Genomic DNA, 13,361 nt, shown 5'->3' with positions numbered 1-13,361 from the left:
TTTGGGCCAGACCTATCATTCTCCATAGCTATCTTAAAACTAATGGAATTATGGTCACTGGTCACAAAGTGATCTCTCACTAACACTTCTGACATCTGCCTTTCCTTATTTCCCAAGAGGAGGTCAAGTTCTGCCCCTTCTCTAGTCGGGCCATTCACATACTGAATGAGAAATTCCTCCTGAATACACTCAACAAATTTCTCCCCATTCAAGCTCCTAATGTTATGGCTGTCCAAGTCAATGTTGAGAAAGTTAAAGTCCCCAACTATAACCACCCTATTCTTCTTGCAGCTATCTGTAATCTCCTTACATATTTACTCCTCAATTTCCCGCTGACTATTTGGGGGCCTGTAGTACAATGCTATAAAAGTGATCTCTCCCCTTCTTATTTTTCAGTTCTACCCTTATAGACGGTAGCACAAGTGATTAGCACTGTGGCTTCACAGTGCCAGGGTCCCAGGTTCGATTCCCTGCTGGGTCACTGTCTGTGCAGAGTCTGCACATTCTCTGTGTGCGTTTCCTCTGGGTGCTCTGGTTTCCTACCACAGTCCAAAGACGTGCAGGTTAGGTGGATTGGCCATGATAAATTGCCCTTAGTGACCAAAAAAGGTTAGGAGGGGTTATTGGGTTACGGGGATAGGGTGGAAGTGAGGGTTTAAGTGGGTTGGTGCAGACTCGATGGGCCGAATGGCCTCCTTCTGCACTGTATGTTCTATGTTGGTCTCTGAAAGAGCCATCACATAACCCCATTCTACTCATCAAAATTGTTATTTTTCATAACTAATTTGATTTTTGCTTCTGCTTCGGTTTCAGGAATTCAATACACTGAACAAATTCTTTGAAACTCTCCCTCCAATTCATGTTTTCCAGGGCTCAACTCTTCTAGAATGTGAGCAGACAGCTAAAGAGCGCAAATTGTTTACACTTTTAACATATCAGATAGGGATAAGCAGAGAACAGTGAGGCTTCACTGCGGCATTGTTCTCACAGCACCAACACACATTTGAAGACCATGTGCATCTTCTTGCTGATTTCAGTAAAGGGATAAAAAAAATTTTTTATATATCTACCCGCTTGAAATTTTGAATGTCCCTGCATTTGGAGTAACGTACAGTTTAAAACAAAAAAGAAATTGTGCAAATATTTTGCTGTTGTTCTTCACTGTACATAGTTCAGCTCCTACAGTAGCATGGAGACCGAAAGTGGCCATCAGGAACTTTAACATTGTTAGGGGTTCAAGAAAACCATGCTCAAGTGTGGAAACTGTGGTCTCTGAGCCCCGTTGTTCCTGGTTACTTTTAATAGAACCTATTGGGTCAATCAGAAGTAACCCTATGGAGTCCAGGACCTGCAGTAACGAGATTCACCTCCTTTACATACATTGCATCATTGACAGAAGGGAGCACTCAGTCTGGTAACAGCCCCTGATCACTGGAGAAATTAACTGAAGCACTTGGAGCTGTTGGTTCAGTAGTTCGTCCCATGTTAGAATGGTGGGGAAATAATCTCTAACTCCATCACCACCCAGCAAGCAACTGTTCCCTGCAGCTGTAGGTCAATAAAATCCAAAAGTAAACATTTTAAAAATTGCATATGAAAAGATACATCTTGAAGGCTCCTGATCGGCTTCCAATGGCCATGAGCTGAAGACTCGAAGAGTAAGCCAGCGCACTGGGCTGATGAGGAAATCCATGTTCCACCGTCTGTTGGAGGGAAAGGAAAACCACTTAGTGATAACTTACACAGCCCACACATAGGCAGAATGTTTGAGAATCTCGAGTATACAACTTCGGCGAGTGACAAACAGAGCAAATGTCAGCCCCTGCACAAGCCAAGGATCAGCATGCAATTCAAAAAGTCACCATTCACAAAGTCGGCATGGTACCACGCAAAAATATTGTCCAATTTAAGGAATTTCCATACTTTCCCTTTTATGGAGTTGCGAAAACAAGCAACTTCCAACTCGCGTGCTGATATTCCTTGAACACTGCTCCTTGGGTCATGTCACCCACTCGTTTATCAATAACCTATCTATCTTTGCCTTACAAATATTGAAAAACTCTGCTTCCAGTGACCTTTGAGGAAGAGAGTTCGGAAGGCTTTCAACCAACAGAAAAAAATTCTCCTAATCTCAGTCTTAAATGGGCAACACCTTATTTTTAAAGTGACCCCTAGTTCTAGATTCTCTCACAAGGGGAAATATCTTTTCCACATTAACCATATCAAGATCCCTCAGAATCTTACAAGTTTCAATTGTTGTGTCTTACTCTTGTAAACCCCAGCGGATACGAGCCTAACTTGTCCACTCTTTTTTCAGAGGGCAACCTACCTATCCCAGGTATTAGTCTCGTAAACCTTCTTTGAACTGCTTCCAATGCATACATTTTTTTCCTTAAATAAGGAGATCAATACTGTACACAGTACTCCAAACGTGGCCTCACCAATGGCCTATATAACTGAAGAATAACCTCCCTACTTTTGTATTCCATTTCCCTCACGAGAAACAAAAACATTCTATTAGATTTCCTAATTACTTGCTGTACCTGTAAACTAATTGTTTGCAATTAATTCACTAGGACCGAGCTTAAAAAGAAAGATGTTGTAATAATTGGGGGCAATTTTAATCTTCATATAGATTAGATTGGCAAAAGCAATGGGCAGCATGGTGGCGCAGTGGTAGCACTGCAGTCTCACGGCATCGAGGTCCCAGGTTCGATCCCGGCTCTGGGTCACTGTTTGTGTGGAGTTTGCACATTCTCCCCGTGTTTACGTGGGTTTCACCCCCACAACCCAAAGATGTGCAGGGTAGGTGGATTGAACACGCTAAATTGCCCCTTAATTGGAAAAAAAGGAATTGGGTACTCTAAATATATATTTTTTTTAAAGAATTGGCAAAAGCAGTCGTAAAAAGGAGTTTCTAGAGTGCATTGGAGATGGGTTCTTAGAACAATATTTTCTGGAACCAACCAGGGAATAGCCTGGTAATGACAAAGGATTAATTAGTGTTCTCATAGTAAAGTATTATTTAGACAAGAGTGATCATAACAAGTAAGAATATCACATTCTGTTTGAGGGTGAGAAATTTGAGCCTGAAACTAGTGTCTTAAACTTAAATAAGGTAATTACATGGGCATGAAGACAGAGTTGGCTAAAATAGAAGGCGAAATGACACTGGAAAAGCAGTGAAGCATTTAAGCAGATATTTCATAACTCTCAATGAAGAGATATCACATTGTGAAAAATACAACGAAAAAGCCCATCTATAAAGTAAGGAAATTAAGGATGGTATTTGAGAGAAAATATGTGCCAATCTGCAAAGATTAGCAGTAGGCCAAAAGATTGAGAGTTAAAATTAGCAAGAAACATAAAAGTCCAGAAAAGCTTCCCAAAAAATGGAAGAGCAGCTAAAGTAAGTGTTGATCCCTTTAAGAGCGAGACTAGAGAATTAATAACGGGAAACAAGGAAACGGCAAAGATTTTGAACAAGTATTCTGCGTCTATCTTCACAGTCAATGACGCAAAGCATCTCAAAAATACGAGAAAATCAAGACAAAAAGGGGAGAATCAAACCTTGGAACAATCACAAGAGGAAAAGTCTTAAGAAAACTAATGGGACTAAAGGCTGACAAGCCCTTTGGATCCAGTTGTGTTTATCCTTCTTAAAATAAATGGCACAGTGGTGCAGTAGTTAGCACTGCTGCCTATGGCACCGAGGACCCGGGTTTAGTCCCGGCCCTGGGTCACTGTCTGTGTGGAGTTTGCACATTCTCCCTGTGTCTACGTGGGTTTCACCCCCACAACCCAAAGATGTGCAGATTAGGTGGATTGGCCACACTAAATTGACCCTTAATTGGAACAAATTATTTGGGTACTCTAAATTTATAAAAACAAAACAAAACAAAAAAAATGGCTGCAGAGATCGTGGAGACATTAGCTGCAACTTTCCAAAATTGCCCCAAGATCCTGGAAACGTTGCAGCAGTCATTGGGAATTAGTATCCATTAACAAGGAGGTAGTAGCAGGCCATTCATAAATCATGGCTTTGTAAAAGGGAATTGGTGTTTGACAGAGTTTTTTGAGGATGTAGCAAGATTGTTGGCTAAAGGGGAACCAGCTGATGGAGAATGCCAGCAAAGAAGTCACTGTACTAAGGCAAGAGCTCATGGTGTTGTGGGTGATAGTTTAGCATGGATTAACTCACCAATAGGAGACAGAATAAATGGGTTATTTTGGCAAACTGCATCTTGTGGAGTACTGCAGGAATCAATGCTAGGGCCTCAACTATTTACAATCTATATGGGACCGAGTGTATTGTAGCTAAATATGCTGATTAAATAAAATACAGATAGGAAACAAAATTGTGAGGATACAAAGAATCTGCAAACGGGTATAGATCAGTTAAGTGAGTGAACTAAATGTTGGCAGACAGAGAGTATACTGTAGGATAATGTGGGGCTGTACACATTGGTAGGAAGAACAGAAAAGTAGAATACAGTATTATTTAAATAGAGTTAGAGACTGCAGAATGTTGCAGTAGAGGGATCATGATAATCTTGCACATGAAATCACAAAATGTGAGCATGTAAGTAAATGGAACGTTGGTCTTCACTGTAAGAAGGATGCGGCCTAAAATTAGGAAATTCTTTCTACAGCTGCAGTGGGCATTTGTGAGACTTCACCTCAAGTATTTGTGTGCAAGCTTGTACTTCTTACTTAAAAAGTATATACTTGCATTAGATGCTGTTCAGAGAAGATTCATTGGGCTAATTCCTGGGTTGAAGGAGCTTGTCTTTTGAGGAACAATTGAGCCTAGATCCATTGGAGCTTAGTAGAAGAAGAAGGAGAGGTGACTTTAGTGAAACATACAAGATTGCTCTCTTCCACAGACAGCAATGGAGGTTGGGTCTTTAAATATGCTAATTAGATAGATTTTTGATTGACATGGGAGTCAAAGTGGAGTTATGGCCACAATCAGATCGACCATATTATTACCATCAAATAACAGAGCAGGTTTGATGGGTAAACGGCCTCGTCTTGCTCCTATTTCTTATGATCTAGCTCATGCTGTAGTACAGTAATTTTCAAACTCAAGGTAATGACCCATGTGTGGGTCATGGGCGGGTGTCAGCTGGATCACGGGGCCATCGGTCGTCGCATTCTCAATCACTGGAAGAAGTGTCCAATGGGCGCGGCCAGCTTTTTAAAATGCCAGCCGCAATCGGCTTTCAGAACGCCGGCCAGCCTGTGCATGCGTGTCCCCTCAGCAGTACGCAGGCCGAGAACCCAGCGAGGCAGACCGCCTCCTCCTGACATCAGCTTGCTGACCCAGGAGCAGATTATTTTTGAAAATCGATGGGAGTCTTCTCTCCAGAAGCAGCGGCAGGGAGCAGGTCACGCACTGCGTACACTGACGTCACGTGCTCTGGGAGCAAGAGACATTCCCCCATTTTGTAGATGCCAGCAGTGCTGGTGTGAGCACCAGGGTCTCTGGTGAACAACCTGTTAAGAAGCTGAAATCAGGAGCAAAGCAGTATAAAGAAGTTGTCTTGAGGTACGGGTTTATTAATTATGCCAATGCATATTGCGATGCAAAGCCCATGAGTGTTATATGCAGGTACGTACTGACAATGAAAGATTAAAACCCTCAAAACTCCAAAACATTTGAAGACCAAGCATGGCGGGTTAGAGTACAATTATCTTGATTTTTTTTTCAACGGATGCGGTGAGAATCATAGAATCTACAATGCCGAAGGAGGCCTTGGCCCATCGAGCCTGTACCAGCCCTTGGAAAGTGCACCCCACTTAAGCCCACACCTCCACCCTATCCCTGTAACCCAGTAACTCCACCTAACCTTTTTGGACACAAAGGGCAATTTAGCATGGTCAATCGACCTAACCTGCACATCTTTGGACTGTGGAAGAAACCGGAGCACCCGGAGGAAACCCAGGGTGAACGTGCAGACTCTGCACAGTGACCCAAGCTGGGAATCGAACCTGGGACCCTGGAGCTGCAAAGCAACAGTGCTAACCACTATGCTACCGTGCCACCCACTTGTATCATCAGCTCAAGTACTTAGCAGAAATGTAACATTGAATGACAAAGCAAGTGAGATAGTGAGGATCGAGCAGGCTCAATTGTCACATTAAAGGTAAGTGAAAATGTTAGTTCGCGAAGGTGGGATGGCATGGGTTGCAAAGGATGGCCAATTGGTAAAAATGGGACCTGGGCAAAAAAGTTTGAAAAACACTGCTGTAGTATACAAGCAACCTCTTAAACATACCCATTTGTCTTTTCTCATGTGCTATAAATTATCTTCCTTGGTGATGGGGATTCTCCGGGAATTTGGGGATTTCTCAGGGTACAAGCTTAACTTTGGGAAAAGCGAGCTGTTTGTGGTACACCCGGGGGACCAGGAGGGGGAGATTGGGAGGCTCCCACTGAAAAGGGCGGAGAGGAGCTTCAGGTACTTGGGGGTTCAGGTGGCCAGGAGCTGGCGGGGCCTTGCATAAGCTAAACCTCACAAGGCTGGTGGAGCAGGAGTTTAAGAGGTGGGACATGCTGCCGCTGTCTTTGGCGGGTAGGGTGCAGTCAGTCAAGATGACGGTGCTCCCGAGGTTCCTGTTCCTGTTCCAGTGCCTTCCCATCCTTATCCCGAAGGCCTTTTTCAGGCGGGTTAACAGGAGCATTACGGGGTTTGTGTGGGCACACGGGACTCCAAGGGTGAGACGGGTGTTCTTGGAGCGGGGCAGGGATGGGGGGGGCTGGCATTGCCTAACCTCTGTGGGTATTATTAGGCTGCCAACGCAGCGATGGTGCGTAAGTGGGTAATGGACGGGGAGGGGGTGGCATGCAAGTGGCTGGAGATGGCATCCTGTGTGGGTACGAGCCTGGAAGCGCTTGCAACGGCGCCGATGCCGCTCCCTCCGACGAGGTATACCACGAGCCCGGTGGTGGCAGCTACCCTCAAGATTTGGGGGCAATGGAGGCGGCACAGGGGGGAGGTGGGGGCCTCGATGGGGTCCCCGATACGGGGTACCACCGGTTTGTTCCGCGGAGAATTCCTGAGTTGGCACAGGGCAGGTATCAGGAGGCTGGGGGACCTGTTCATAGACGGGAAGTTTGCGAGCCTGGGTGAGCAGGAAGGGAAGTTCAGGCTCCCCCCGGGGAACACCTTTAGGTACATGCAAGGGTGTTTGTCAAGCGGCAGGGTTCCCCCTGCTGCCGCTGCGTGGACACCTGCGTGGACACCAGGACACCTGACTCGGGGGTATGGGTTGGAGAGGGGAGGATCTTGGAAGTGTACCAGGTGATGCAGGAGGTAGAGGAGGCCTCGGTGGAGGAGCTGAAAGATAAATGGGAGGAGGAGCTGGGTGAGGAGATTGAGGAGGGGACGTGGGCGGATGCCCTAGAAAGGGTGAACTCCTCCTCTTCGTGTGAGAGGCTTAGCCTCATACAGTTTAAGGTGCTGCATAGGGCTCATATGACCGGGACAAGGATGAACCGGTTTTTTGGGACCGAGGACAGGTGTATTAGGTGCTCAGGGAGCCCAGCAAACCATGTCCACATGTTCTGGGCATGCCCAGCGCTGGGGGAATTTTGGAAGGGTGTAGCAGGGATGGTATCGAGGGTGGTAGGATCCAGGGTCAATCCAGGCTGGGGACTCGCAATATTTGGGGTTGCAGTGGAGCCGGGAGTGTAGGAGGCGAAAGAGGCCGGTGTTCTGGCCTTTGCGTCCCTAGTAGCCCGGCGGAGGATTTTTCCTCAGTGGAAGGATGCGAGGCCCCCAAGCGTGGAGGCCTGGGTCAACGATATGGCGGGGTTTATTAAATTGGAGAGGGTGAAATTTGCCCTAAGGGGGTCAGTGCAGTGGTTTTTCAGGAGATGGCAACCATTCCTAGATCTCCTGGCAGAAAGGTAAAAACAAAAGGTCAGCAGCAGCAGCAACCCGGCCGGGGGGGGGGGGGGTCTCTTTGTCTCCGATTTGGGTTGAATATCTGTTTTTTGCCAATGACGGGGGTTAATTTATTGTTTCTCTTTTGTATTTACGGCGGGGGGGGGGGGGGGGGGGGGGGGGGGGGGGGGGGGGGGGGGGTCTGTTTTTTTTGTTCTTAGAATTTTCTGTTATTGTTTTCTTTTTTGTGAAAATGTGAATAAAAATTATTTTTTTTAAAAAATTATCTTCCTGATCACCTTTCTTCAAACGATGGCAGACATTCAGTGAAATAAACTAGTCAGTTTGCAAATACTTTACCTCAATAAAAGTGACTTGAGACCAAACAGATTTTTTTTAAAATTTAGAGTACCCAATTTTTTTGTTTTTCCCCAATTAAGGGGCAATTTAGCATGACCAATCCACCTACCCTGCACATCTTTGGGTTGTGGGGGCGAAACCCACGCAAACACGGGGAGAATGTGCAAACTCCACACGGACAGTGACCCAGAGCCGGGATCGAACCTGGGACCTCAGTGAGGCAGCAGCACTAACCACTCAAATTCCAGATAACTATGATTGAATGCATTCCATAAAAGGTGTCTGTATTTGAAATCAAGCATCTTTGTCAGAGAGCTGGTGGCTTAGGGGTAATGTCACTGAACTAGTAATACAGAGGGGTAGGTTAGTGTAGGGACATGGGTCGAAATCTCACCATGGCAGCTGATCAGATTTAATTTTAATTAATAATTCTGGAATATAAAGTTAATTCCAGTAACAGTGACCACAAAATGTTCATTGATTGCCGTAAAAATCCATCTGGTTCACTAATATCCCTTAGGGAAGGAAATCTACCATCCTTACCCAATCTGGCCTACGTGCGACTCCAGGCCCTCAGCATATCTAGTTGATTTTTAATCATCCTCTGAAATGTTCAGCTCAAGGACAATTAGGGAAGGCAACAATTGTAGGCTTTGACAGTGACGTTCACATCCCATGAAAGAATAAAAGAAAAAAAAAGTCTTAACCTCTGACTTGGTGTCAGGCATTACCAATAATTAAAAGTGGGAAAATGATTGAAGTGAAATAGTTTTAACATCGTCTGTCACAGTAAAGAATGACGGGAGTGAATAGCATATCAAGTCTGACAGAAAGGATCCATGGATCATTCAGCGATTGTGGATTTGAGCCAATATGATGCACTAACCCACTCAACTAAAAGGTCAGTTTGCATCCAACCCTTCACCCAGATGTAAAAAGGGGATAGGAATCTATGCCACACGGTCAACAAGAGAAATCATGGCTACAGTTTGTAGTAGGAAACTGTTCCTTGGGTTGGGGAAAAAAGACAACGATCACTTCAGTTTGTGCTAGCAGTCAATTTGTGCACAGGATTCTAACGGAGTACAACATAGCAGATCAAAAAGCTCTGACCTAACTTCCCATTTTTAATCCTCTCTGGGTTTTGTTTGTGGCAATTACTTGGACTCTTGCCATAGATTCATGTTCCAGCCCAGGGTTTGAACACTATCTCAGATGTCTCTTCAGTGCTATACTGAGCGAGGGAGTGCATCATAGAGAGATACATTTTTTGAATGCAATGTTGAACCCATTTAGGTGGACCCGAAAGGATTCATGGCATTACTTGAAGAACAGTAAGTGCGTCTGGTATCTTGATCAACACGTGCCTCTCAACCAGCATCAAAACAGATAATCGGGCCACTCATCTCACTGTTTGTGGGACTTTGCTCGCCACAGGCTGTTTCATTTCCCTACCTATTGACACCCACTAAAATGTGTATACAGGACAACAGAACTGGGTGTAGCTCTGATATTTCAGAGAATTACAGCCTGCTAACAGACTAGGCTGAAATGAAGAACAGTTAGTTAGGCAGGATACTAGTAAAATACCAGAATCAACAAAACTGGGCCCAGCAAGATCAATTAATTCAGGGGAGGTGGGGAAGTTGACTGACCTTGTTAAACTGGAACAGATCCTGCTTGATGCGTTCTCGGTGTTGTTCATGTCCGTGTCTTCGGAATCTCTTCATTGTTCCAGTTTAGTGAAGCTTCAGCACCGTCAATTGTTCAGTTCCTATTTTTTAAAAATGATATGGATGATGAGTTCACAGTCAGGGATACCTCTCCTTCTATTTCCCAGTGCCCCTAGTGACAGGTACTCTCATCTGCACCAAGCTCTGCCCAGACGCAGATCATTCAACAAAACGCTCTTTGTAAAGCTCAGGCTATTGAGGTGACATCATTCCCAGCTGGCTGGCACTCAGAGTCAGCAATAATTAACCCAGCTCAATGTTTATAGAAGCACATTTCAAACATAGCACTCCTGATACACATGAGCTGAGAGTAGTAGGAGTGCTGTAACATCTGATTTGTAATATAGATAATTACCAACATCTCCTTATTTACTAAATTGTTTTTCCGGATGTGCTGTTTCCCGCTCTTCTGACCCCTCCTCCACTGAACGTGCTGAGTCTGGATGGGGATTTTGGTACACAGGCACTGACGTTGACCCAAAGACCATTTTTTAAATGTTAACCTCAGCCACAGTGAGGAATGGGCCCTAGCCTATGTGGTTTAGCCATAATCAGCAGAATTTCAGCAATACTCAGGATTGTATGTATGTACAAAGTTAGGTGAATTCCCGTAACTCTACCAAATTGCCGCTCTCCTTGCTGGGGTTTAGCACCGTATATAACAGTTACCTTCCAGCAGATCATCCAGACAAATCTTTCTTCACATAGATGTAGCCTAAAGGAGAGCAGGAGCAGGACCCTGGCAATCTGCGGCAACGAAGTTCAGCACCATCCACTTGCACTCAATAACTCCACATGCTCACTTTCCAGCAGTGTCAGTAACAGGATGAGGAATACAAATCCAGATTTCCTCCCTACATCCTCCAGCAGCAAGGCTTTGTAGGATTCATTCCCTATCCCAACTGACAACAGCTCACTCAATCCAGGAGGTAAACTTGGACATTCTGCTGTCCCGTGTTATTCAAATCGTAGTCGACTCACCTCAGACCTTTCAAACCCCAAACACCTAGCACATTTGATTGTCACAATGCAATCCAAAATAGAGCATTTAGCAAGGGAGCAGAGTACAGCAGAATTTAGAGATGCACACAGGGAACAGAAGACGAGCTGGAGTCATCCTCAACTCATGCAGTGTTGCTGTGGATGTGAGCAGTCAGCCAGGGATGAGGTCTCGCTACCCAAAATGCACCATAGGAAAAGTCTACAAAGTGCTGATGGGTAAAAAAAATCACCAACTCTTGCTGCTAACCAAAAATGCTGCAGAAACAGTAACAAATGTGCACTCGACCGACACTGTCCCCATCAGTGCATGCGCAACTGTTCATGATGCTGGTGGGAGGGTCAAATTTTTCTATATCTGAATACCATGCGAAATCTGATTTTGTAAAGCTGCCCATTTACATCATCTTTGAACGGGAGTTGGGCAGCACGGTGGCGCAGTGAGAGCACTGCAGTCTCACGGCGCTAAGGTCCCAGGTTCCATCCCGGCTCTGGGTCACTGTCCATGTGGAGTTTGCACATTTCCCTGTGTTTGCGTGGGTTTCGCCCCCACAACCCAAAGATGTGCAGAATAGGTGGATTGAACAAACTAAATTGCTCCTTAATTGGAAAAAATGAATGGAGTACTCTAAATTTATTTTAAAAAATAAATCTTTGAACGGGTGTTGGTGCTGTGATTGGCAATTGATGGATTATTAAAGCTCTGCAATGATAAAGGTACAGTAAGAAGTCTTACGACACCTATGTTCTTCTATGTTCTACCAGGTTAAAGTTGGTTAAAGTCCAACAGGTTTTGTTTCAAATCACTAGCTTTCAGAGCACTGCACTTTTGACCCAGAATGGTTTTATCTTGTTAATAAGCCGGGAGCAACTGCCTCACCTTCTGACACACTCAACATAAATGCAACAACCTGACCAACTGTTTGGAAGCCGGTGAAAAGCAGAGGCTCCCATTCAAGTACAAGAACAGGGACCAATCAAATTCTCGGAGGAAGAGGAGACAGATACTTGCAGATCAGGGCTCGGACTAGATCAGCACATCTACGTATGCCTCGGATCACGAGTTTTCAAAACTGGACAGCAGGTGGCCTCATACGTCAATGGCTAAATGTGCTATAGCACTAGCACAACTCTTTCTGCTTTAGACCAAAGGCACCAAGGTTTCCCATGGACATGTGACAGACTTTTAGAAGCCAAGACATGAATGTGGCTCTCCAGTAGTGAGCTGATCTTTGCACCAAGCACTCCAAAAAGGGCCTCAGTAAACCAGCCCCCCCGCCCCCCCACACACACACAAAACAGGGATCAATGTGCAGTGGTAAAAGAGCTCTAATTATGGGAATAGATATATTTGATAGGACAAGCATATGGTACGGTGTTAGAAATAGGAGGAATTACAACATAGAAAACAGGCTGTTCAGCCTTCCCACAGAAATAACATTCCACCTCAGGAGCCCAGCCTGCTTCAATATTCCTTTCGTCATTTTTCTTCAACCAGCTACCTAATCTGTTTGTAAATATTGCCAGTGTCTGCTGAAACCACCAACTCGGGTAGTGCATTCCATCGCGCATACCTCTGTGCAAATATATTTCTCTAGCCCTCTGGTCTAAATCACTAGCAATTAATTTTATATCTTTGTTTCCGTGTTCCACATTCAACCACGAAAACAGACTGTTTCTATCAACTGTCCCATTCTTTATAGTTGAACACAATTATCAGATTAATTTGTAATGTGTCCTTTGTTTCTGTATTCCCTCAAACTAGGCAGCATCCCATTAAATCAGTGCAGTACTCTCTGTACAGTCTCAACATCTTTAGCCAGCATGGAGATCAATACTGCGTACTCAAATTGTGATCTTACTAACATTTTACACAACATTTTTAAAAAAGAGCCTGTTTCTTTAATAAGTACATTAATTGCAAGCTGAACAAGAGAGACTTCGGTGGTAGATCTAGTCTGGACAATGGCACAGGACAAGCAGTCTGAAACCTGGTGAACCAGAACCCAACAGTAGTCGTTACATTGATGATAGAGAGGAAACCAGTGAAGGCGTTGGGCTGGATTAGCAACCAAAATCAGTGGGATAAAAAGTAGACCAGAATTATTGGATGAAAAAAATGCACAAGGACATGATCATTCTGATGCAGGTTTTACATTTTGGTTGGGTTCAACGTGCTGGGAGGAAGGTATCCATGGTAAAGGTTAGGGCAGAAATTAGATTTATAAAAAGCATTTTATAACAAAGAAAATAGAAATAGGGGGACTTAAAGAAAAGCAAAAGGAGATAACGGGTGGTAAAGGAGAAGGTGGTATGGGGAATGAAAGGAAAAACCTAGCCTTGGCTGAACTTTGCACCAAACAAAGTCCTGCAAAGA

At 44.5% G+C, this 13,361-nt stretch overlaps 1 protein-coding gene across 4 annotated transcripts in view; it reads right to left on the bottom strand.

The window, feature by feature from the left end:
* Positions 1 to 13,361, bottom strand: part of llgl2 (LLGL scribble cell polarity complex component 2) — a 120,164-nt gene that overhangs the window by 60,823 nt on the left and 45,980 nt on the right. For 3 of the 4 annotated variants that reach the window (XM_038776947.1, XM_038776950.1, XM_038776948.1), the window contains 2 exons: positions 9,908 to 10,026; positions 1,606 to 1,703 (listed from right to left, as the gene is read on the bottom strand). In XM_038776947.1, coding sequence (XP_038632875.1) covers positions 1,606 to 1,703; positions 9,908 to 9,982 — 173 coding nt within the window. In that variant the 5' untranslated portion in view covers positions 9,983 to 10,026. Of the gene's footprint in view, positions 1 to 1,605; positions 1,704 to 8,795; positions 8,911 to 9,907; positions 10,027 to 13,361 lie in introns of those variants that run through there. The other variant, XM_038776949.1, reaches the window with a different exon arrangement.

The sequence above is a fragment of the Scyliorhinus canicula genome, chromosome 18 (genome assembly GCF_902713615.1).
Source record: "Scyliorhinus canicula chromosome 18, sScyCan1.1, whole genome shotgun sequence".
NCBI lineage: Eukaryota > Metazoa > Chordata > Chondrichthyes > Carcharhiniformes > Scyliorhinidae > Scyliorhinus > Scyliorhinus canicula.
The sequence above is the reverse complement of the archived record's forward strand: the minus strand, read 5'-3'. Positions and strand labels throughout refer to the sequence as shown.